Here is a 23,723-nt window from a genome sequence, read left to right as displayed (position 1 = left end):
TCGAACGGTCTCATGAAGCCAAATGTACTAGAAGCCGAATGGTCATGAAGCCGACCGGACAAGAAGCTGAACGGACAAGAAGCCAAACGGTCTCATGAAGCCAAATGTACTAGAAGCCGAACGGTCATGAAGCCGAACGGACAAAAACCTGAACGGTCATGAAGCCGAACGGGCAAGAAGCCAAATGGTCATGAAGCTGAATGGACAAGAAGCCGAACGGTCATGAAGCCGAATGGACAAGCCAAACTGTCATGAAGCTGAAAGGAAATGAAGCCGAAGGGTCATGAAGCCGCACGGACATGAAGCCGAATGGTCATGTAGGCGAACGGACTTAAAGTCGAGAGGTCACGAAGCTGAACGGACATGAAGCTAAATGGACAGAAAGCCAAACGGTCAGGAAGCCAAACGGACAAGAAGCCGAAGTGCCATGAAGCCGAACAGACAAGAAGCTGAGCGATCATGAAGCCAAAAGGACAAGAAGCCGAACGGTCATGAAGCCGAACGGACAAAAACCCAAATAGTCATGAAGCTGAACAGACAAGAAGCTGAACGGTCATGAAGCTGAACGGACAAGAAGCCGAACAGACATGAAGCCGAACGGACAATAAGCCAAACGATCATGAAGCTGAACAGACAAGAAGCCGAGCGAACATGAAGCCGAACGGCCAGGAAGCTGAACAGACAAGAAGCCGAACGGTCACGAAGCCGAACGGACAATAAGCCAAAGGGCCATAAAGCCGAACGAACAATATACCGAACGGTCATGAAGCTGAACGGACAAGAAGCTGAACGGACAAGAAGCTGAACTGTCATGAATCCGAACGGACAAGAAGCCGAAAGGACAATAAACCGAACGGTCATGAAGCTGAACGGACAAGAAGCCGAACGGACATGAAGCTGAACGGCTAGGAAGCCGAACGTCCAGGAAGCCAAACGGCCAGGAAGCCGAACGGACAAGAAGCCGAACATTCATGAAGCCTAACGGATAATAAGCCGAATGGTCATGAAGCCGAACGGACAAGAAGCTGAACGGTCATGAAGCCGAACGGACAAGAAGCCGAACGGACATGAAGCTGAACGGCCAGGAAGCCAAACAGATATGAAGGATAGCGGACAGAATGAAGAATGGACAATTCAGTTTTGGAACACATTTAGTTTTAATAGTTATTTGCAAAGAGAAAATTACAATTGTCATATATTGATTTATTATTATTATTTTACTATTGAATATAAGTTATATTTCTTATTTTGTTTGCTTATTGGTTTGCATTATAAATGATTGAATCCTCTCCCATAGACTCCAAAACTTTTGTACCCTTGCGTCATCTATACTTTTATAACGTTTTACCCTTTGGCTTTTCCTTTATTTATTATTTTATTTTTTTTGTATTCTGCCGCTCTGAGGTTCACCACTGGCCATTTGCTTTTGTGAGTTATTTTCTACCTAATAAAGTCAGTATTGACGATGACTCTGGTATTACACTAACCCCAATACCTCGAACTTATACTATAGCGGCGACGAATGGAGTCTGGATGCAGGATGTTGATTTTGTGAGCAAATTTCAAGACGCTGGTTTTTACCAAATGTGTATTCCTTATATGGGAGTTCGGACCAAAGTTTTTAGGATAGTGCCCTTGCATTTTGGCTACACCTCTAGGCTATCTGGGTGTCAACCTGTTTCCCACGAGTGATGTCATTGTTTTGTGGAAGAATTGTGCCATTGGATTTGGTAAGCTGTATTTTCCCCATGTTTTTAGGCTGGATAGTTAACTGCTATGCTGCCTAACCTGTTTGTCTAAACTGCCTGGCTTCGATTTTGCTCGTGATTGGTTTCGTGAATTTAACGATTTTTAGTGTTCTACGTTGGCTTCTTGACCCCAAAGTAAGGTTGATCCTTTTGATCCTAAAAAGATCAAGCTAGACGTTTGGTTGTCTATGCTGCAAGCACATTTTGGTCGCCATGGCATCAATGAGGAGCTTAAAAAGAAAATGGTCTACATATTTCTTTAGGTACAGAGACTTATTAGTGTTTTAGCTTCTCTCTGTGCTCCTAAATTACATCATGATGTGTCTTTAAATTTGGATGATATTGTTTCACTTTTGAAAACCCATTTTATTGTGAAACTGTCCTATCACAGATCCTTGATTAAGTTTCGGCAAAGGAGGAAAAATCGTGGTGAGTCATTGCATGATCTTTATGCTGATCTGAAATCCTTAGCTTCAGATTGTGATTTTGTCACTACCTTTGACGGTCGAGTCAGAGATCAGTTGTTTATGGCCTTTGATAATGAAGTTTATTTTCCGAATTTGGCTGCTGAAAATTTGAATTTACAAACTTTGACTTCGGTGGAAACCATTGAAAGAGTTTTGAATTTTGAGAAAGCTTTCTGTTCTGAGAAAGTTGGTTTAGCTGATAGTGTTAATGCTTTGAATTTAAATTCTGGTGCAACCACACGTAAAGCTAATTTTAATTGTAGACATTGTGGTTATCCTCATCTTAGTGAGAATTTTTAGAGAACAGTTAAGACTTTTAGAGATGGTCTTGTTAAATTCACACAGGGGGAATATCACTACACGTTTGTGTACATTTTTATTAATATTGTCTTTGTAAAAGTACAAAGGAAAACTTTGAACGCCCAAATCTCAAAACTATTTTTATTGACCTTCAAATCCAATAGTCTCCCATAGTTTTAAAAATATAGCATTGAAATTTGGTACATAACATAGAAATACATTATAAAACAATGAAAGGAAGCCCTTTCTTCCAATTTTTGTTTTACATTTTTTCTTAATATTTTCCCTGATTTTTAGGTTTTATTTTTTTTACCAAAACGAAAAAAAATTCACATCTGGCAAAAAAATTACTTTTAGAAAAAAAAAAATCCTCGTATTATTGGAGGTCTATTTAGGGTAGTAATCCCAAGGGATGACATACAATTGAAAAATTACAAATTTCCAGGATAAATCGCCCTGGCGTCGTAAAACCGAAGGTCAGAGGCAAAAATCCTATGCGGTTTCGAGATGGCCTAAGTCACCGTATTATGTGGTATGAATGCCAGACTCCTGTCATTAAAAATTGGCATTGGCCGGCAAGCCCCCTTAAGTGCATTCGGTATCATGTCCGCACATGTCAAAATCAGCGTCAATTAAGCAAGTCATTTCTATTTAAGAATAATTAATGCTAACATCATACAGAACTCAAACAAAGAAAACTAATAGCACTGAACTACATTTTATAGATGAAAGATGAAATAACTGTTACATACAAACAACACTGATAAGGCAAGTGCCATAATGTCTTCAACTTGTTTCCTGCTGGAATTATTATTATTATTATTGCTAGGATATATATCTTAGCAATCCATGTTTGCCAACGGTCATACTCGTATAAGCGGATGAGCAACTTGGAGGAGTAATAAGAGCTTTGGATGTGGAGGAAATGCCCCTCTAAATCTCGATTAAGTCTCTGGCAGCAGGGTGACGGATTGGGTTTAAGGCGATGGAAAAACTGTCTCTTCGGCTTTTACTCCTGATGCCTGGAGGTTGATCTTACTAGAATTAGTATGGGCCGGCAGGTGTCACTTGCTTTGGTTAGATAGGCACTGCGCATCATAAGGAACTGGCTATCCTTTGATGTATCTAGCCAATGAATCCTCTATGGATTTAGTCAGTCGATGGAAAGAGAAGATGACAGAATGGCATCCAATCCCGTGCGTAGTGGGGTGCTAAGAATCTCCTGGTTTATAAATACTAAAGAAAAAATGAAAATAGGTAATTGGAATGTTAGAACCATGATTCAGACTGGGAATTTGGAGTTGGAAAAAAGGAGTAGGGATAAGGATGACACCAAGAGCAGAAAATGCATTAACCGAGTGGAGAGCTGTAAATAGTAGATTGTTCCTAGCAAAGTTCAAATCAAAGCAGTGCAATATGAGTATTATAGTTTGCTATGCCCCGACAAATAATTCCCTTGAAGAAAGAAGAGATGAATACTATGAAGAACTGCAGAGTGTAATAGATGAGATCCTAGAGAGAGATATGAAAATTGTGATTGGCAACTTCAATGTTAAAGTTGGAAGAAATAATCAAGGGATAGAGAATGTGATGGGTGTTGAGGGTCTAGGCGAAGTTGCAAATGAAAATGGAGCACATTTCATAAGTTTATGTTCAGCAGACAATCTGGAAGTACTCTTTACAACACAAGAACATCCACAAGTATACTTGGACTTCACCATATGGCATTTATAAAAGTCAGATAGATCACATTGCCATTAATAAAGAGAGAAGGGGGACTCTGAGAAATGTAAGAAGTTATAAAGGTGCCGATATTGGTAGTGATCATCAGCTCATCATTGCCACACTGAAATTAAAACTGAAAGCACCCAACAGAAAGATTGATCGAATACCTAGGTTTGATACAACTAGGCTTTTAGAAGAAGAGCACAGAGAAACATTTGCAATTGAATGTAGGAATCAATTTGCAGTCTTAGAGATTTTAAGAGATGAAGAACAGACTATTAGTGAAGAATGGTGTGATATTGAGAACGTATATCAGTCAGTTGGTAGTGAAGTTTTTGGACACGCAGTTACAAGGAGAAAGCCATGGATATCAAATGGTACTTAGGATACTATAAAAAGGAGACAGACAGAAACTGATTGTCAAAAGTTTTTGCGGTAGTAATGAAAATTACAAGGTAGAGCATGCTAAGTATTCCAGCATTGACAGTGAGGTCAAAAGAAAAGCCAGGAATGATTAGAGAGAGTATTTAGACAGTAAAGCAGATGAGGCTGACAAAGCTGTGAATTCAGAAAATTGCTATGGTGTAAGAATTGCTCATAGAGTTATTAATGAAATCTCAACTGGCGCAAAGAAGAGGAAGGATATACCCATCAAAAAAGAGATGGCTCTATTATAGCAACAGAAGATGAAGAAAGACAACGTTGGATGGAACACTTTAGTGAGGTTATGAATAGGAGATATGAAGGGAATAATTTGATTGATATACCTGAAGCTGATGAAGACCTTGATGTGCCCGTGAATGAATTTAGTGTGTTTGAAGTCGAAGCTATCCTCAAAATTTAAAGAGATGGAAATCCTCGGGATACAATGGAATAATTGCAGAGATGATACTTGCCGAAAATTAAGTGACTTCGAGACTACTTACAAGATTATTTTGTAGAATGTAGCATGAAGGGGCAAAACTTGATGAAAGGGAGTTAGGAGTGCTGTTGAAAATAGCGAAAAAGGAGACCTGACTGATTGCAATAATTATACAGGCATAATACTTACATCGGTTGTTATGAAAATATGTAGTATGCTTATTATAAAGAGACAGCAGAGAGATGAACAAGCAGGATTTAGATAAGGTAGAAGTTGCACTCACCAAATTTTCATTTTGAGACATGTACAGCAATGCGTAGAATATAGAAATCCCCTTTTGATGGCATTTCTGTACTATGAAAAAGCCTTTTCATGGCCAATTTTATGGAGAGTCCTACATTATTATGGAATTCCTCTTAAATATGTAAATGTGATTAAGTCTTTTCATGTGCATAGCAAGTGTAAAGTTAATGTTAATGGAGTCTTATCAAATACATTTCCAGTGAACAGCGGAGTACTCCAAGGGAATGTGTTGTCACCTATGTTGTTTATCCTCATGGATTTTGCAATGTGTAGAACAGTTGGAGATGGTGGAGAAGGATTGGACTGGATTGGTGATAGGAATTTAGCAGACCTAGAGTATGCTGATGATGCTGTCCTTGTTAGCAGAACACCACAGGATTTACAATGCTTGCTTACCAGAATGTATGCAATATCACACGATGTTGGGTTGAAGATAAATAGAAGAAAGAAAGATGATAAGAACGGAGTATGCAATGGAAGATGAAATATCATTGGAAGAAGAAAGGATTAATGAGGTATATTCATTTAAGTATTTAGGAACTATGGTCTCCAATACAGGGTCTTTAGAATTAGAGTTTAGTGAGAGATTTGAAAAAGCAAATCAGACAATGGCCAGGTTAAGTAAAATTTGGAAATAAGTTGCCTAAAACTACATATAAAAATCAGACTATATATTAGTTTAGTGATATCGGTGTTATTCTATAGCCATGAGTCATGGTATGACAATGAAACAATCTCCAATAGATTTAGTAGATGTTCGTGTAAATTAGCTGTACTTAGGCCCAACCTCTGTTGGAAGAGCCGTTTCAACGTCCCCCATGACGTTGGCTTGATAAATTCTGGATCCTTCCTCCCTTTCCGATGGGAATCCCCTTGGATTTTCTGTTTTGCCAGGAAGATTTTCTGTCTATCATTCCAGCGTCTTTCTGATATCGCTGCCTCTATCGTACTTAGAAATGTTTTGATGGAAAGGTAACGATGTCCTTCTTTAGGTACTAAGTCCTCAAAGACAGGCACATGTTTGGTCAATAGTGTAAAAGTACCGTACTCTCTCGATTGAAAGTCTCTTATTGACTGACGCTCGAATCCCTCATCCTCACTCCCTGAACTACTATTTATTCCTCCTTCGTGTTCTGGTCTTCCTGTGTATTCATCTCCTGCAGGGAATATCATTTCTCCGCTGGGTCCCACATAATGATGAATACATCCGTGGTTGTCTTCCTGAACCATTATTAACACACATTGGGTGTCAGTAAAACTCATTTTGAAGATACATATATATATATATATATATATATATATATATATATATATATATATATATATATATATATATATATATATATATATATATATATATATATATATATATTAACTTAAACTTGTCGGAAGGATTTCACTAAGCTGCCACCATTTGTCACGTGGTCTTGTGGTGAGTGGCAGTAATAATATTTAAATAATGAGGAAAAGGGGTTATTGACAGATATTACTCTGTATTTTCGAAAGTTTAATTCACAAAATAGAAATTCACAGAAAAAGAGCATGGTTATTTGAATTGATTAATTTGGCAAGGTAAATGTTTGAATTGTATGAAAGCCACAGTACATTAACTTCAATGAGTAAAAAGTGCTCGTCTCAGATACATACATGATTTTACAGTTATTCATACACAAGGGACTTAGCAACGGGGAGAAAACACAGGGGGGCGGGATTCCTTAAATAAAGTTATTATAATAAAGTTGCATACTATATACGATATAACCAGGCAAGGCAAGGATCGGCCTATTCCTCGGCAGCGAGTAGGACTTGGAGTTAGACTAACTTGTTCCTCTATTTGAATCACTTTGTCTGACTCGGAGGTTTGGTGTCACCCTGAGGTCCTTTTCTTCAAGGGGGCGCGGTTGGCTGCCATCGGCTAACTGCCCCAGTTGCTAGACCCTCTTTGGTTTCCCCACCATCGCATGCCATGTGGGAAAGGAAACTACTCAGAGGTCTTTTTAATAGATACACAACAATGGCGTCAACCAGACACAGCTCTTGGCTAAAGTCGGTTAAGTATCTCAGATCAACGAGGTCACAAGTAACGTCTTTTTGCCCTCATTAGAGTCTTGTGTTATTATCTACTTTGTATCTAACTTACATAAAAGGTTCATGTCTTGAGGCAGTAATTTTACAGTTTTTAGTGATGCAAGAAGTTTCCTACAAGCTTTACAAGTTTTCAATTCCTATAACTCTTTAGTTTTAAAGATTTTAGAGTGGTTCTTTGGAATTAGGCTGATAGCGTATGACAGTTCAATTTTGCAGGGTTTCGGCACACGTAGGTGTCTGGAAATAAGGAGACATATTTACTGGAAATGAATGTTGCAGCAGAATTGCTACCACGAAGGTTTTCCATTCTCTTTAATGATTTTTTTTTTTACCAAGTATTAAGAATTTGTTTTATGATGATTGGCAGCAGTATTTGGATAGTTTAGATGGGAACAAAATTAGAGAAATAACGAATGCTACATGTCCTCTGAAGTAGGTATAAAATGGTGCCCCATAAATGGGAGACTACTCTTTATCGTCTCTGCATTGGACACACTTGGTTGCCAGACAATTTTCTGATGACTAGCCAACAATCGCCATATTGCGACGACTGCTTGTTACTCCTCTCAATGAGGCATTTGTTGACCGAATGCCCCACTTATAACAACTTAAGGAATAGATATCTGTTTGAGGCTCGAGGGGAGGATGGCAGGTTTATCCTTGCAAAGATTCTTGGACAGGATGCGTTATACTATGCTAATGGTATTTTTAGATTTATTTCAGGTCTTTTGAATGCTTTTTAAAATTTATAAGGACCTCTTCATTTTTTTATGGTTTTAAACTGAATACTCTTATTCTTTATTTATAACAAATGATATTGGTATCAATGACCTCCAATGTCAGGTTGCCATAAAACTCCAAATCAATTATTCATCACACACCTTCTTATATTCTCTATCAGTTCTCACATTTATCAGATTTGTTTTTGCTGTTGTAATTAGAGCTGCAGTCCCAACAATAGAGATAAGCCTACCTTTTCTTGAAGCTGTTCTAACCGACATTTTGTTTGCAACAAACAGACAAACCATGAATCTCCAAGTTTCTATTTTTGACTTTAGGCGACATGCTTCAATACTTGACTCAATTGTAATCTACATACATATTGGTAAACACACACACATATAATTTATATATATATATATATATATATATATATATATATATATATATATATATATATATATATATATATATATATACATACATATATATATATATATATATATATATATATATATATATATATATATATATATATGTGTGTATATATGTATGTATACATAAGTATTTATATATATATATATATATATATATATATATATATATATATATATATATATATATATATATATATAAACAGTAATGCCTCACAACACGAAATTAATTGGTTCCGTAATGGTTTTCGTACCGTGATTTTTTCTTGTTGTGAGTCGCCTTTTACATGTAAATAGCATAATTCGTTCCAGGCCCTACAGAAACACCACATTAAATTATTATAAGAAGGATACACTCCGCTATACAGTACTCAATGAATTACTGTACAATCATTTGGATCATTCAATAATAACTTGAGGGGCCCGTCCAGAATGCCAATATATGGGGTTATAGGAAGTAAAACACAAAATCCTGAAAAAATTGACAGCTTCGTATGACAATGGAGAATGTGTATATAAAATATTTTGTCAAAATTTTGCTTACTTTTATAGTTACAGGGTAATTATCAAAAGTAACTCATTAAGCCAAAAACATTGTTCCCTACAAGAAAATGCAGTATTTCTTCTGTTATTGTAAATTTTGATAATTATTTCATTTTAATATAAAATAAATTTTGAGCAATAGCATTTGTATAGATTCCACAAGTCACAAGACGATGTATTACACGGTAAATTACATCCTTTACTCTTCAGTTCTACCACAAACCTCGTAGAGAATACATGTTTGAGTTTGACCTCTGATATTCACTCATTTTTACGTCTGTTTTTCACGTTTTCGGCAAGAATTTCATTATTTCAAAGAGGAAAAGACAATTTCAACTTCTTGCTAACGTAAGGAAGAAGAAAATTTGCTCTAATAAGAGTTCAGAAGTGGGTAATATCGGCAAAATTAGTGGAGTTAGTGAAGGAGAGAGATGATGAAGGTGCGACTGTCTCGCCTAAAGAAGCAAGATATTGAGCAAAGGGATCCTCATTTATGATTAAATTATGATGAATAACTGTTTTGTTTTTTTACTATCCAAAAAGGAACATAAAATTCGTAATAACCATGATTTATTGGGTATTCAGCTAGGTCTGTATGGAAGCCCTCGATATCTTCTGCGGATACGGCATCAGGCCACAGCTTCTTCCAAGCAGAGTTCAAGGTGCTCCTTGAAACCTCCTGCCAAGCTGTACTGAAGATTTTGAGGTATATCACAATATCAAAATGCTCCTTCCAAAATTCATGAACGGTGAGGGTTGTGCTCTCAATGATTTTGAAACGCCTCTTGAAGAGATATTTTGTATAGAGTTTCTTGAAGTTGGAAATCACTTGCTGGTCCATGGGCTGGAGGAGAAGGGTGATGATAGGCGGAAGATAGTGAGCCTTCAAAAAGGAATACTCTGCTAGGATATCTTCCTCAAGGTCAGGAGGGTGAGCAGGGGAATTTTCCAACACAAGCATGCGTTTCAGGGGGAGATACTTCTCTTCCAAGTATTTTTTTACAGTCGGGTCGAACTCAGTGAACAAGGTTCTTGTTACCCAGGCTTTTGCATTAGCCCTCCACAACACCCAAAGCTTCTCTTTACTCACTTTGTGGGCCTTGAAGGCTCAAGAAGTCTTGGAGTGATACACCAGCAGGGGTTTTACCTTACAATCCCCACTGGCTTTTGCACAGAGTGCTTGGGTAAGCCTGTCCTTCATAGACTTATGCCCAGGTAACCTCTTTTCTTCAGCTGTGATGAACATCTGACAAAGAATTTTCTTCCAGAAAAGCCCAGTTTTGTCGCAGTTAAAGAATTACTAGGGACTTTAGCCTTCCCGGACAGTCAACTCGTCGAACGTCCTACCAAAGGATTCGACAGCTTTTGTGTCCGAGCTTGCAGCCTCCCCATGACGCACCACCGAATGAACGTCCGACCGTCTCTTGAATTTTTCAAACCACTCCCGAGAAGCCTTGAACTCTGGGGGTGCCTGCTTCGATGTCCCTTTTCCTGTGTCGGTTTTGGCCTGAACACGCACAAGATCATTGTAGATGGCGCTGGCCTTCTGGCACATTATCGCTTTGGTGATCGTGTCTTCAGCGATTTCCTTATCCTTAGTCCAGACAAGCAGCAGTCTCTCCATCAAATTTTGGACATGGCTCCTCTTGCTGGAGAAAACATTCACCCCCTTCGCGATCACACTTAACCGTATGCCAGCCTCGTATTTCTATATTATTTCCATCTTCGTCTCCATAGACAGCATCATCCTATTCTTTCCCTGCACATCAGCAACTTTCTTGGGATCCATGGCTAATAAAGTAACATAATATTGCAACACGATACAGTACAATAGTCACAAAATCGAAATCACAAACGCAAAGTCAATGCGTACGATACCACTGCCAAAACAAAATGAAAGAGGAAAGCCAGTGCATAGATACATGATAGGATACAGTACAGTAGCTGCTGACCAATAGGAGAGCGGGATATTATGGCAGTAACTAGCATCTGAGTTTGGAGATAACCAATGAGAGTGTGGGAGGATGGTGGCAAGTTTACGGGCTGACGGCGCATGAATTTTAAAATCAATCTCGAACACAGTAAGGCTCTTTTACAGTACCTACTTTCGTTGCACAAAACATTTTTGTGATGCGAGTCGTAAAATTCTTCACGTCTCGTTTTGCAACGTGAAAATTTCGTAAGCACATTCTTATGTGTTGAGAGGTATGACTATATATATATATATATATATATATATATATATATATATATATATATATATATATATATATATGTATATATATATATATATATATATATATATATATATATATATATATATATATATACACAAATATATATATATATATATATATATATATATATATATATATATATATATATATATATATATATATATGTATGTATATATATATATATATATATATATATATATATATATGTGTGTGTGTATATATATATATATATATATATATATATATATATATATATATATATATATATATATATATATATATATAGATATACATAAATATATATATATATATATATATATATATATATATATATATATATATATATATATATATATATATATATTTATATATATATAAAGGTTGGCCAGGGTACCAGCCACCCGTTGAGATACTACCGCTAGAGAGTTATTGGGTCTTTTGACTTACCAGATAGTTCTACGTTGGATCCTTTTCTCTGGTTACAGTTCATTTTCTCTTTGCCTACATACACACACTGAATAGTCCGGCCTTTTCTTTACATATTCTCCTCCGTCCCCATACACCTGACAACACATATTACCAAACAATTCTTCTTCACTCAAAGGGTTATTGCACTGTAATTGTTCAGTGGCCACTTTCCTCTTGGTAAGGGAAAAAGAGAATATTTAGCCATGATAAACAGCTCTTCCAGGAGAAGGAAACTCCAAAATCAAACCATTGTTCTCTAGTCTAGGGTAGTGCCATAGCCTCTGTACCATGGTCTTCCACTGTCTTAAGTTAGTAGTTCTCTTGCTTGAGGGTACACTTGAGCACACTATTCTATCTTATTTCTCTACTTGTTTTGTTAAAGTTTTTATAGTTTATATGGGAGAAATTTATTTTAATGTTGTTACTCTTCTTAAAATATTTTATTTTCCTTTCCTCACTGGGCCATTTTCCCTGTTGGAGTACCTGGGCTTATAGCATCCTGCTTTTCCAACTAGGGTTGTACCATAGCAAGTAATATATATATATATATATATATATATATATATATATATATATATATATATATATACATGTATGTATATATGTATGTATTTATGTATATATATGTAGAGTATTAAAGTGATACCACATTTTAATTTAAGTGCGACTAATGGAAAACCAACTGCTGTTACTTGCTTGGGACTAAGGGATTAGGAGGCAAATTCAGGCTTGGGAGGGCAAGTTGAGTCTTGGGAAGGGCAGTTCACCCCCACCCCCAATGACGCCCCTGGTGTGCCCATTCATGGAAAAGTCTATAACTCAAGGATAGATCTCCTTGGTTTGATAGGGAGACTTTAGAGAAAAGGTAGGAAAAAAAAAAAAGACATGAAAGTAGTAAGTGGAATTGGTTAAAACTAAAAGTACATCGGTTGAATACAAAATTGTAGGCTATAGTGCCAATATAATTACCTCTTACTTAAGGAGGAGAAATCTTCATACTTTAAGAATCCAGGAAGCAGCAACAGACATGAATGAGTAAATTATGAGTGCAGTATTATTGTCTACTAAATGGTATAACGGGAAATATAAATTGGAAAAAAAAATGTCTACCAGATAGGTATAGTGACCAAGAACTGATTAATAGATTTATAGAATTCTTTAATAACAAAACAATATATATATATATATATATATATATATATATATATATATATATATATATATATATATATATATATATATATATATATATATTAAGTAATCCATAACAGATTTGTGCGGTTTCTTAACTGCTCACCCTACAAAATAAGTTTGCGGGCACTCTATCACATAATAGATGGTGCAAAACCTTTACGCTTATAACTATCATATTAGAAACATAGCATTTATTAGTAAATACTTAGATGAAAAATCTATGGCCATACTCATTAATCACCACATATTTTCAAGAATTGATTACTGCAACTCACTGTTCTATGGCTTACCAAATTATCAGCTGAAGAAAATTCAGAGAGTACAAAACAGAGCCGCTAGATTAATAAAAGGACTACACAATAGGGAAAGAATTACCCCTGCACTAATTAAATTACACTGGCTACCGGTAAAAGCGAGAATTGAATACAAGCTACTCTTACTAACGTTCAAGATACTGAACCAAAATGAACCTAAATATCTAAAAGAATGCCTGAATAAACTAGAACTAGAAACAAATGTTAACACAAGACACATGAGTGACAAACATAGGCTATCTGAACCAAGAACAAATAGTAAATTTGGTGAAAGGACTTTTAGCTACTGTGCGCCTAGACACTATAATAAACTGCCAACTGAAATGAAGGACCTAAAGGGAGCAATTGAATTTAAGAAGAAACTAAAGACATTACTTTTCACAAGATCATATGATTTGGAAGATGCTACAATCAAAGAATTGTATAAGTTATAATGAAAATGTTTCGTTAGATGATTAATAATGACCCGCCCGAGAAGTCATAGAGTACTTGTCCTCATTTACCCTACATTAAGGACCGTTTTCCTGTTCTTGTCACACAGGGAACCCCTATGCACTACAGGGCCTAAAAGATTTGTTTGTCGTATACATTCTTGGGTATTTATAACACATATCTAATACAACGCATCCCACGTTCATTGTCAAATCTACACTGCCAAAGCAATGAAAAACAAGGGCTCCTGTATTTCGGATGTCTAGTGCTATCTTAATAATACCGTAGTCTTGGGACCGAATATTTGTAAGTTCTAATACTTACAATAGATGTATCAGAAATATATTAAACAGCTGTATATAATCAGAGCATTTGTTAGTTCTGCAGCATAGGCCCGGTAAATATACTTTACTTTAAGTGCTGTTTTTTTTTCTGGTTCTGACAGCCAGGGGAACCCTGTGCCCTTGAACATCACATATCACATACATTCTTAGTTTTTTTTTTTTATCGTACCACACGACACAGTTCGTGTTTTATGTCAAATTATTATTATTATTACTTGCTAAGCTACAACCCTAGTTGGAAAAGCAAGATGCTATAAGCCTAGGGGCCATAACAGGGAAAATAGCCCAGTGAGGAAGGGAAACATGGAAAAATAAAATATGTTAAGAACAGTAACAACATTGAAATAAATATTTCCTATAAAAACTTTAACAAAACAAGAAGACAAATTAGATAGAATAATGTGCCCGAGTGTACCCTCAAGCGAGAGAACGTTATCGAAGCACTTTAAAACAAGCATGTCTTTAGGTTTCTATTTTTTCTTGAAAGTCTTAATATCTCCAGTCTTTCAGACGTCTAGTGGAAGCTTTTTATATATTCTTGGGGCAGCATAAGCTCTATATACCTTGGCTGAGTTGGCTCATAATTTGAAACCATCGTTTCAACACGATTGGCTGGTTGCACAATATGTAGCAATTCTCTCGGATATTTTGAACGTCCAATTCCGATAACTTGATGGATTATTATACATATTTTAAGTAAATTCATGTTTTAATAGGAGGCAGCCAGTGTAAAACATCTTTAGTTTGGAATAATATAGTTCGTAAATAACGTCAGCAGACTTAGCACCGTTCATCGAAAATCAAAGGGCACTTTCGTCATGTAGTCATTGTTTTGAAGAGTTCGTTCTTACCATTAAAACACCTTTCTTGAAATATCAAAACAATTTATCATATGGTAAAACGAAAGTAATTTCTTATAATTGATTATTATAAAGTGTTAATACAGTAAGTTTTACTAGTAATAATATAAGAAAAAGAGGAAAACTTTAGATTTATTTTATAGTGAACTGTCCCGTTAAGGGTTTTCATCCAGTAATGTGTAAAGACCGAGCCATTGCAACATTAGTGTAACAACATCTATACATCTGGTGCACCTCCACTGACTGTCAACGTAAATATTTTAACCTGTACCACTTAAACGTAAAATTTATTGTATGATTATTCACATTTGGGTGCTAAAATACTGTACATACAAAATTAAAATATTGTGATAACAAATATAAACCCAGCGAACTAGTAGTAATTTCTCCATAAGTAATCGTAGGGTGGTTTTATTTTAAGGAAATGTAACTATTTACCCAGGCAAATTATTTCTAATGAAGAAAATGAGAAGTGTCTCTGGTACTTTGAACTGTTCGTATGCAAATAATTGGGGGTAAACATATTTTTCCAATTTTTGATGTTTCAAAATTTCAAAAGTTATGAATGGAAAATCATAAGACCTCCACCTTGGTAGATTTTTTTCGTTTAAACAATAGTTTTTTTTCTGCTAAACAGATGTAATTATAGGTGTTTTGAACGTTTCTGATGCTTTAGAATGCCGGCGAAAGACCGTTTTTGAGCTATCCGACTCCAGATTCCAAACACCCCTTAAAGCACTAATTTAACACGAAAAAAGAAAATAATATTCACAAGAAAAGGCATTTGGTAAAGTTTTACTGTATTACAGGTTATCATTTCAAACAGAAAATACAGTATATATTTTCCTGTAGTAAATAACGTGATTTGACCGAATTTGACCTTCATTTCAACCGCAAACAAACAGAACAACCAATTCGACTAACTTAAAGTAGCCGAACTGGCTGCTGTTATTACGGATGAAATGAAGGTGAAAACTGGTTAAGTCGCGTTATTTTCTACAGGAAAACATATATTTTCTGTTAAAATGGTTGAATATAATGTCTTTTGTTATATATATTCTGTTAAAATGTTTAATTATAATGACTTGTTCAAATTCTGTGTCACTTCACATGCTAACGCAAACATTAGCAATGTTACACGTTACCAATGTTACGCAACGTTACCAACGTTACGATGGCATTGCTAACGTTAGCAATGCTACGATAATAGCATGTGTATTTTAAAGCATTTTTCCAAATACCCTTTACCCAATATATAAAAAGGTACAAAACGGTACAGAACCTAACAAACCCACCTAACCTAGCCAAAAAGTTCCCAGGTCACAACCCCTCCCCGGGCAAGCCCCCAGACCCCCTTCCCAGGTCACAACCCCTCCCCGGGCAAGCCCCCAGACCCCCTTCCCAGGTCACAACCCCTACCCGGGGCAAGCCCCCGGAAGCCCCTTCCCAGGTCACAAACTTGTACTGGCAAGAGTAATGTAGAAGTTTGCACTCTAAAAACCTTAAAATGAAAGAAATGAATGACTTTTATGACCCGGATCGGCGTTTCTTCTTGGTTTTAGATACAGTACCTTAGTTTGAGTATTGCAGTAATATACGTGAATGTCTTTCCTGTACGATAGGAAGGAGCGACACTGTAAACATTGAGGTACTGTATTTCATTGTGTGATTTAAGGAAATTATCAACATTGGATGTCGTATCAAAAAAATCACCATGAAATTTAGCAAATGCTTTTAAGTATGGAATACTGCAGCTGTTACAAGTTTCTATAACTTCCTCCATTGCAAAATATGCAAAAAAAGCTCACTTGAAATAACAAAGACCTGACTAGGACCAAGGTTTCCACGGAAAAGGATTTGTTGGGAGGGGTATGAGGAGACCACGTAAAGAGATAAATAGTTAATTGTTCCGTAACCGAAATACAAACCACGCTATTTACAAAGGGTATTACTTTTATCGTAGCTGAAATGGCGAGCCATTAGAATTTAACGAGGGTGTATTACCCCCGCGCTAGTTAGCGGGGGGGTAGGGGAGTGGTAGCTAGCTACCCCTCCTCCCCCTCACACACAGGTGAATACCCACTTTCACTTTTGGCTCGGACTGTGACAGACGTCTCTGTCTTGGTCCTCTCTTGGCAGCCATTGTTTGTTTTGTCTTTACTTAATCACTTACTTTTCTTTTACTCTATATATATGTAAACATGTTTTCATGTTTGTATATATATTTGAGTATAGAAATAAGTAAGTTTCCTTTTCAGCTTTGTGTGTGTAGTGTACGATATCTACGTGGAGGCCTCGGCAGTTAGGCCACCACGGCGTAATTTTATGGGTGGCGATCGAGTTTGACTTATGTCTTTCTCTCTCTCTCTCTTGAGGTCGTTCACCCTTTTACTACGTGTTACTACGGCCTTGTAGCTTCCTTTCCGTGTGGGGGGGTTGCTACGCCGTACGTTGTCTCAATTAGTTATGAATCTAATTGTAGTTGTTTTTTTGTTTTTCAGCTTGTAGAACGATTCCTTTCGGGGTTTTCGTTCTTTCTTTAGTGTTCATTCATTTTTAAATTACATAATTACATAGTTACATAATTATAATTGTTATAATTCTGTTTTGGTTACAGCTCTCCTTCCGCGAGTGTAAGTGGTTGTGAGGGCACGTGCCTGTTGTGTAATTCTTGTTCCTTTCCCTCGGGATTCCTCTTCGGAGCCTTCCCGGGGGAATGAATGTGTACTAATATTATTTGTTTTATTTTTTTACAGTTACCGATCTAGTTCGTTTCTGTAATATGGCAACGGTGTGAGCTGTCTGGTTGAGTCCTGGGGATTCGGCTGTTGCTGCCTCCCCCCTTGTATTTTCGTCAGGGGCGTGTCTCCTTCTACTGGAAGTACTCCCGTGACGACGGACAGCTCTCCAGTTCATTTTAGAACTCTCAGGAGGCTTGCCTCCTTGGGCGGGTAACTTTCCTTCCGAGGGAAGTTTTTCCTGTCCAGGCTTGAGTTTTTCCCCTTTTGGGGGGTTCTTCTCTTGCCTTTTTTTCGTGCGACTATGCTCTTGGTGCTGAGCGGTCACACCTGCAGTTTCGCTCAAGGGGCTGGGCAACTGCAGGAGCTCCTCTTCGGAGGATTGCTCCTTTTAGGTCACTGGCTGACCAGTCTCTTCCACGAAGTGTTTCTCTTTCGTTCGCGAGAGAGTACACTCATAGAGACTCCTCTTCGGAGGTTTCTTCTGTTGCTGTTGCTGTTGGCCTCCCTCGCCGTAAGGCCCACCGTCCGCCTCGTTGTAAGGGCCTCTCATCTCCCTATAAGGGTGCTTGAGGCGCCTTTTTGGATCTCCGTTTGCAGCCTACAACTCCTTTTTCTCGATCTTCCGCCTTGGTGCAGATGGACAGCAGTCTGATCTCGTCTTCCGACGGGCAACGGTCTTCCCGACGGACAACGGTCTTCCCGACGGACAGCGGTCTTCCGACGGACATCAGTCTTCCGGCGGACAACGATCCCTTCGGGGCAAAGGGTTGCCCCCACGGGGGTTCTTCCCTTGCGTGTCAGGGTTTCCCTGCGCGCCCTTCTGCTGTGTTCTCTCCTGCTCAGTGTTAGCACACAGGCGCTCTTCTGCTCATCAGCGCTCTCCTGTTCGTCAGCGCTTTCAAGATGATCATCCCTGCGGTTCCTGTTGGTTCCTGTTACGCGCCCTGTGCGCCCACGGTCGCCCTCGCGATCTAGAACTTCGGTTCAGGTCGGGGTCAAGGACTCTTCTTCTTTGCGCAGGCTTCCACGCGTAGCCTTCTGCTCGTCAGCGATCATCAGCTCGCCAGCGATCATCAGCTCGCCAGCGATCATCAGCTCGCCAGCGATCACCTGTCTCTCGGCGATCTCCGGATCGCCCACGTGTGTTACAGCCGGCACGCCAACGTTCTCCAACACTTCTGAAGGAACATGGTTCGCCAGCTAGTAGCTCACCTGCGCATGCTGATCGCCATCGCGCGACCCTCAACTGCGGATGCTGATCGCCATCGCGCGACCCTCAAACTGCGGATGCTGATCGCCATCGCGCGACCCTCAAACTGCGGATGCTGATCGCCATCGCGCGACCCTCAACTGCGGATGCTGATCGCCATCGCGCGACCCTCAACTGCGGATGCTGATCGCCATCGCGCGACCCTCAACTGCGGATGCTGATCGCCATCGCGCGACCGCACACCTGCGGATGCTGATCACCATCGCTCGACCCTGCGCATGCTGATCACCATCGCGCGACCCTCAACTGCGTATGCTGTTCGCCATCGCGCGATCGCCCACATGCAGATGCTGCTCGCCATCGCGCGACCGCCGACCTGCGCATGCTGATCGCCATCGCGCGACCCTGGCATGCTGATCACCATCGCGCGACCCTGCGCATACTGATCACCATCGCGCGACCCGGCGCATGCTGATCACCATCGCGCGATCGCCCTCCTGCACAGGCTGCTCGCGATCGCTCACCTTTGCAAACTGCTCGACCATCGCGTCGGCATAACACAACGCGCCATCGCCAACCTGCGCATTAGCGCTCACTAGCTCACCACTGATCGCTTGTTGATCCATATCGCCAGCGGTCTTCCTCGCCCACGCGGCAGCGCGTTTCCTCGCCATCGCACTAACGCTTGCGTTCGCCGCCTCGGACTCGCTCTCACCCACCTGCCCACCCTCACGACCGCTCGCCTGCGCGACCGCTCGCCCGTGCGCCCGTGCGCCCGCGCGACCACTCGCCTGCGCGCCCACACTCCCACGTGCCTGCACGTCTACGCTCATTCTCTCCAATGTTCCATCGCGCGGACGGATGGTGTTCCGTTGCGCGAACCTACAGTGTTTCTTCGCACAAATGTCGGCTTATTTCTTGCAGTATCCATTGCTCGTCTATGGGTTATCGCTCGCCGACCACCAGCTCTCGCCCTTCCTACCACGCTCGCCCTCCTTCTGCGCTCCTTCGCTCACCTTCGTTTGCGTTACCGCGCATGAGCGCTTCCACGTTCGCCCACGCGAAAATCTTTGAATTTCCGTCGCGCGAGCTCCAGGGCGATTGCGACCACGATTCCCAATGGGGTTTTCGCAGCATGACCAGCCTGGCGAGTTCTTCTGGAGCGTATTTCCAGAACACGGCCTCACCCCGTAAACGCAGAGCATGGCACTTGCAAGAATAGGAGAAACTTAAGGGAGATCTGAGCAACACTCCTCTTTCCTGAACTTGGGTTAGCCCTTCCCCGTCATTACCTGGAAGGATTTTTGGCGGGGGGGGCTTTCCGTTCGAGATTTCTCCATCGGACGAGGGGTGACTGCTTACCTCTTCCTCTGGGAGCTTACCAGGTTCTTTCCCTCCTCGGTTACGGCCCGAGGTTTGGTTCAAGGAAGCTACAGGAAGATCAAGGGTACTTTCCTCCTCTCGAGCTCAGGCACCTTGGCCTTTCGTCGTTAAGTATCTAACTTGCGGACAAGCTCGATGTTGTACCATCTGGACGCGCTGACTGAGGGCTTCCTTCGGGTGTCTCATCTGTGGAGGTCGACGACCTCAGACACCCTTCCATCCTTGAGAAGAGTTTGTTTGTGCCCAAGGACAGAGACTTAGACAGCTGCTGTGCGGAGGAAATCGACTTCCGGTTTCACTCCTCCAAGGCGCTTTCTTCCAGACTCTGCAGGGCTCCAGCGCCCTTTTCTTTCAACCACGTCGGCCTAAGTTATCGGCTACGACAACTGGGACAAGGTGTCCTTTGCAGTTTCCTCCTGTCAGGAACAGATGGCACGGGAGACTCCCCCGGGGGGGCATAGTCCTAAAAGGAGTTCACAAACTCTAGGATTGCAGGTTTTTCGCTGGGAGGATGCTTAAGGTTACTCATCCGAATGACAGCTTCCCGATGCCCATTCCCGCACAATCTCTGTGATTAGCCAAGGATATCGCGCCTGCCGTCTCTGTCAGCGAATTCAGTGTCTCTGAACCTCTTGCCATAGCGTCAGCAGAGTTGCCCAGTTGGGCAGAATGATCCATACCTTAGGCGAAGGTCTTCCTTAGGATCATCGACGGCTTCACCCCCGGCCCCCTCAGTCGATCCTTTCTTGTAAGGAAGGATCTGAGAGGGGATGTCCGTAGTCGACCTCTCAGCCCTGATCAAGTTTGTCGAACAAACTTAGGCCAGTGTAGACCAGCAGAATCGATCAGACTGGTAACGAGGCGACAGGACTCCTTAAACCCTGGATCGGAAGGACGGGTACTTTCAGTTTCCATTCCATCCATCTTCCAGGGTGCTCGTCGAATTCAGCCTAGACTGCAAGTATTCCTGCTTATGATGCAGTGTGGCTATCCCGCCGTGGCATAGCAGGTTTGTTTCCCCAGAGAACTCTCCCTGCCTTGCTCTTGGCCGCTCAGGTGCAGGCTTCCGCCTCCTCTGCTGTTTGGAGGGCTGGTCAACTCCGGTAGGCTCGGGTTCGACCTTCTTCAGCGCCGGGACAAGCTTCCGGACGCTTACCATGAGTGTGGGCTCATGGTATTTTGCTTGGACCCTTCTCTGCCTCAACATCTGGAGTATCTGGCCATGATATTGAGTCAACGGCCTTACCACTTTGGAAACCCCGCTTCTCGTCCGTCCAGCGAGGTTAAGCAACATCGGTACTTGGATGGGTGACCACCTGGGGACGCCAGATTCTGTTACCACATCCTCCGAGCCTTCCTTTCGGTTGACTGTGGCAAGACTGAGGAGAGTCGCAGTACCTGCTTTCAGCCCTACCTTGGAACGTTTCCTAGTTCTCCTTTCCTCATTGACCCGTCTATAGTCCGAACGGTCGCCTCAGGATAAGTTCCATGTGGGGCGATCCAAGTTCCGGTGGCTTCAGGCAATGTTTAACCGGACTCCCTGGCCCTAGGGGACCAGCGGAACTATTAGACCTGCAATGGGTGTTGACCTATGGAGCCTCTTGATGGTAGTGGATATTCTTGTCCTTTCCCCACATTCTTGATGCGGTTCTCGGACTCGTCAAAGGAAAGGGGGGGGGGGGGGGGCATGTTCCGGTCCAGGCCTATGGTCAAGACCTGAAGGATACCTCTCCATCATTCAGGCAGGCTTAGGGGCCTTAGTCTGGCCCCTCTTCAGATCCTACAGCTCCTGCCGAGTCGCCCCGTTGCGCGTCGACTTCATTCTAACCATCAGGGGATGCATTTTCACACCTTCACATCTTGCAGTAGAGATACCGGGATGATTGAGATTCTCTCAATACCACCATCGGCTCTCTTATTCCAGACAGGGGAATGTTTCTCTCAGACTATCCGAGCAGAGCCTCGTAGAGAGAGTGTACCTGGGGGTCTTTGACCTTGGGTACCCAGCAAGTGCTGGTCTGGGGGACCTGATCGCGACAGCTTAAAACCTCAAGCTTCCGCTATTCTTCCCCCCAGTCTCAGACCCCGAGACTCTGGCAAGATGCATTCCGGTGATGGTGGGACAACTTCGACGCCTGCGTCTTCCCTCCTTTTTGTCTGTGGACAATGGGTCTCAACAAGACCAGGTTGTCTGTCAACCTTTCAATGGGAGAGCTCCACTGGGACTATGCGCAGAACGGTTTCTGGACCCTCTGCTTCCCCTGATGGAACTCCCGGGAGAGCTTCTCCCACGGCGCAGACTACTCAAGCAATCACACTGCGACATCTCTCCCGAACCGGGGCGTCGCTTCGGCTTCATGCCTGGAGACACTACGCTTCCTCCTCAAGAAGAGACAACCCGCTACAGTCGCGGTACGGAGGTCGCGTCTTCGGGGATAGTCATCCACAGGGGTCTCCCAGGCAAAGTGAAGAGTCTAAGGTGGTTGGTGCCGTGGGAGATATACCTCTTCCCTTGAGGCCTCTTCTCCAGCAATAACGGTCTTATTGCCTTTCGGCGGGAGGAAACTCCTTTCCGCTCTCGGCAATGAAGCCTGTCGCTCAGCCTTTCCCTGACCTTCAGGCTTAAAGGAATAACTTTTTCCTGCCCGCTGGATCTATCCTCGCTCATGCGAAGCTACGATCATCCCTGCCCTAGTCGAGGAAGACCTCCAACTTGGAGCATGGCTCGGACTTTTAGTCCTTTAAGAGATCTTCTCAAGACCTTTTACGACAGGCCTCGGATTGTATTCCGCCTTGGGTCTTCTGCTCACTCTGGCCACGGCCAGTGTGTAAGCAATCTTCTTGGTCTCTTACTACTCCGCCCTTTCTAAGGAAGAGGGGAAGGCAACATTCAGGCTCGCTCCTGAGTTGTTGGCTAGACTCAGAATCTGAGGGTCCCGGTCCTTCGGTCCGATTCATTCAAGATTTCGAGTCTCCATTCTGTATCTGATGTCCCAAGACCTTCTCTTTCTTGCCAGTAAGGAATCGAGAGGTTAGCGCTGGGAACAGCTGCAGTTTGTCCTCAGTTGCAGCCGATTTGGGAGCACAAGGAGGACATGGGGGGAGAGTCACCAGTATACCTCTTCAGCCCGGACTCAAGGAAATTCATCTCGACCTGTCTCCAGACCCTCCCCCGTCACGTCGCCCTACAGCACGATGTTGGATACATCGCAACGTCCCTCGCCTTCGAGTAATACTACTCTGTGACGCAGGTGCTACAAGCTGGAGTCTGGAAGCGTCTAATGACCTTCGCAGCCCGCTTCCTGCAGGGCGTGACCCACAGGAGTCTCGATACGTTTTCTATCGCTCTG

General features: G+C 41.4%; 1 protein-coding gene across 5 annotated transcripts in view; it reads left to right on the top strand.

Annotated features, from left to right (window-relative positions):
- LOC137628806 (eukaryotic translation initiation factor 2D-like) overlaps positions 1–23,723 on the top strand; it is a 301,426-nt gene that overhangs the window by 2,332 nt on the left and 275,371 nt on the right. Inside the window, exon 1 of one of the 5 annotated variants that reach the window (XM_068360031.1) lies at positions 1,677–1,730. The exons of 1 other annotated variant lie outside the window; for it this stretch is intronic. In XM_068360031.1, coding sequence (XP_068216132.1) covers positions 1,692–1,730 — 39 coding nt within the window. In that variant the 5' untranslated portion in view covers positions 1,677–1,691. 3 more of the 5 variants (XM_068360032.1, XM_068360033.1, XM_068360034.1) reach the window with 3 other exon arrangements.

Source organism: Palaemon carinicauda, chromosome 36 (genome assembly GCF_036898095.1).
Source record: "Palaemon carinicauda isolate YSFRI2023 chromosome 36, ASM3689809v2, whole genome shotgun sequence".
Lineage (NCBI taxonomy): Eukaryota > Metazoa > Arthropoda > Malacostraca > Decapoda > Palaemonidae > Palaemon > Palaemon carinicauda.
The sequence above is the reverse complement of the archived record's forward strand: the minus strand, read 5'-3'. Positions and strand labels throughout refer to the sequence as shown.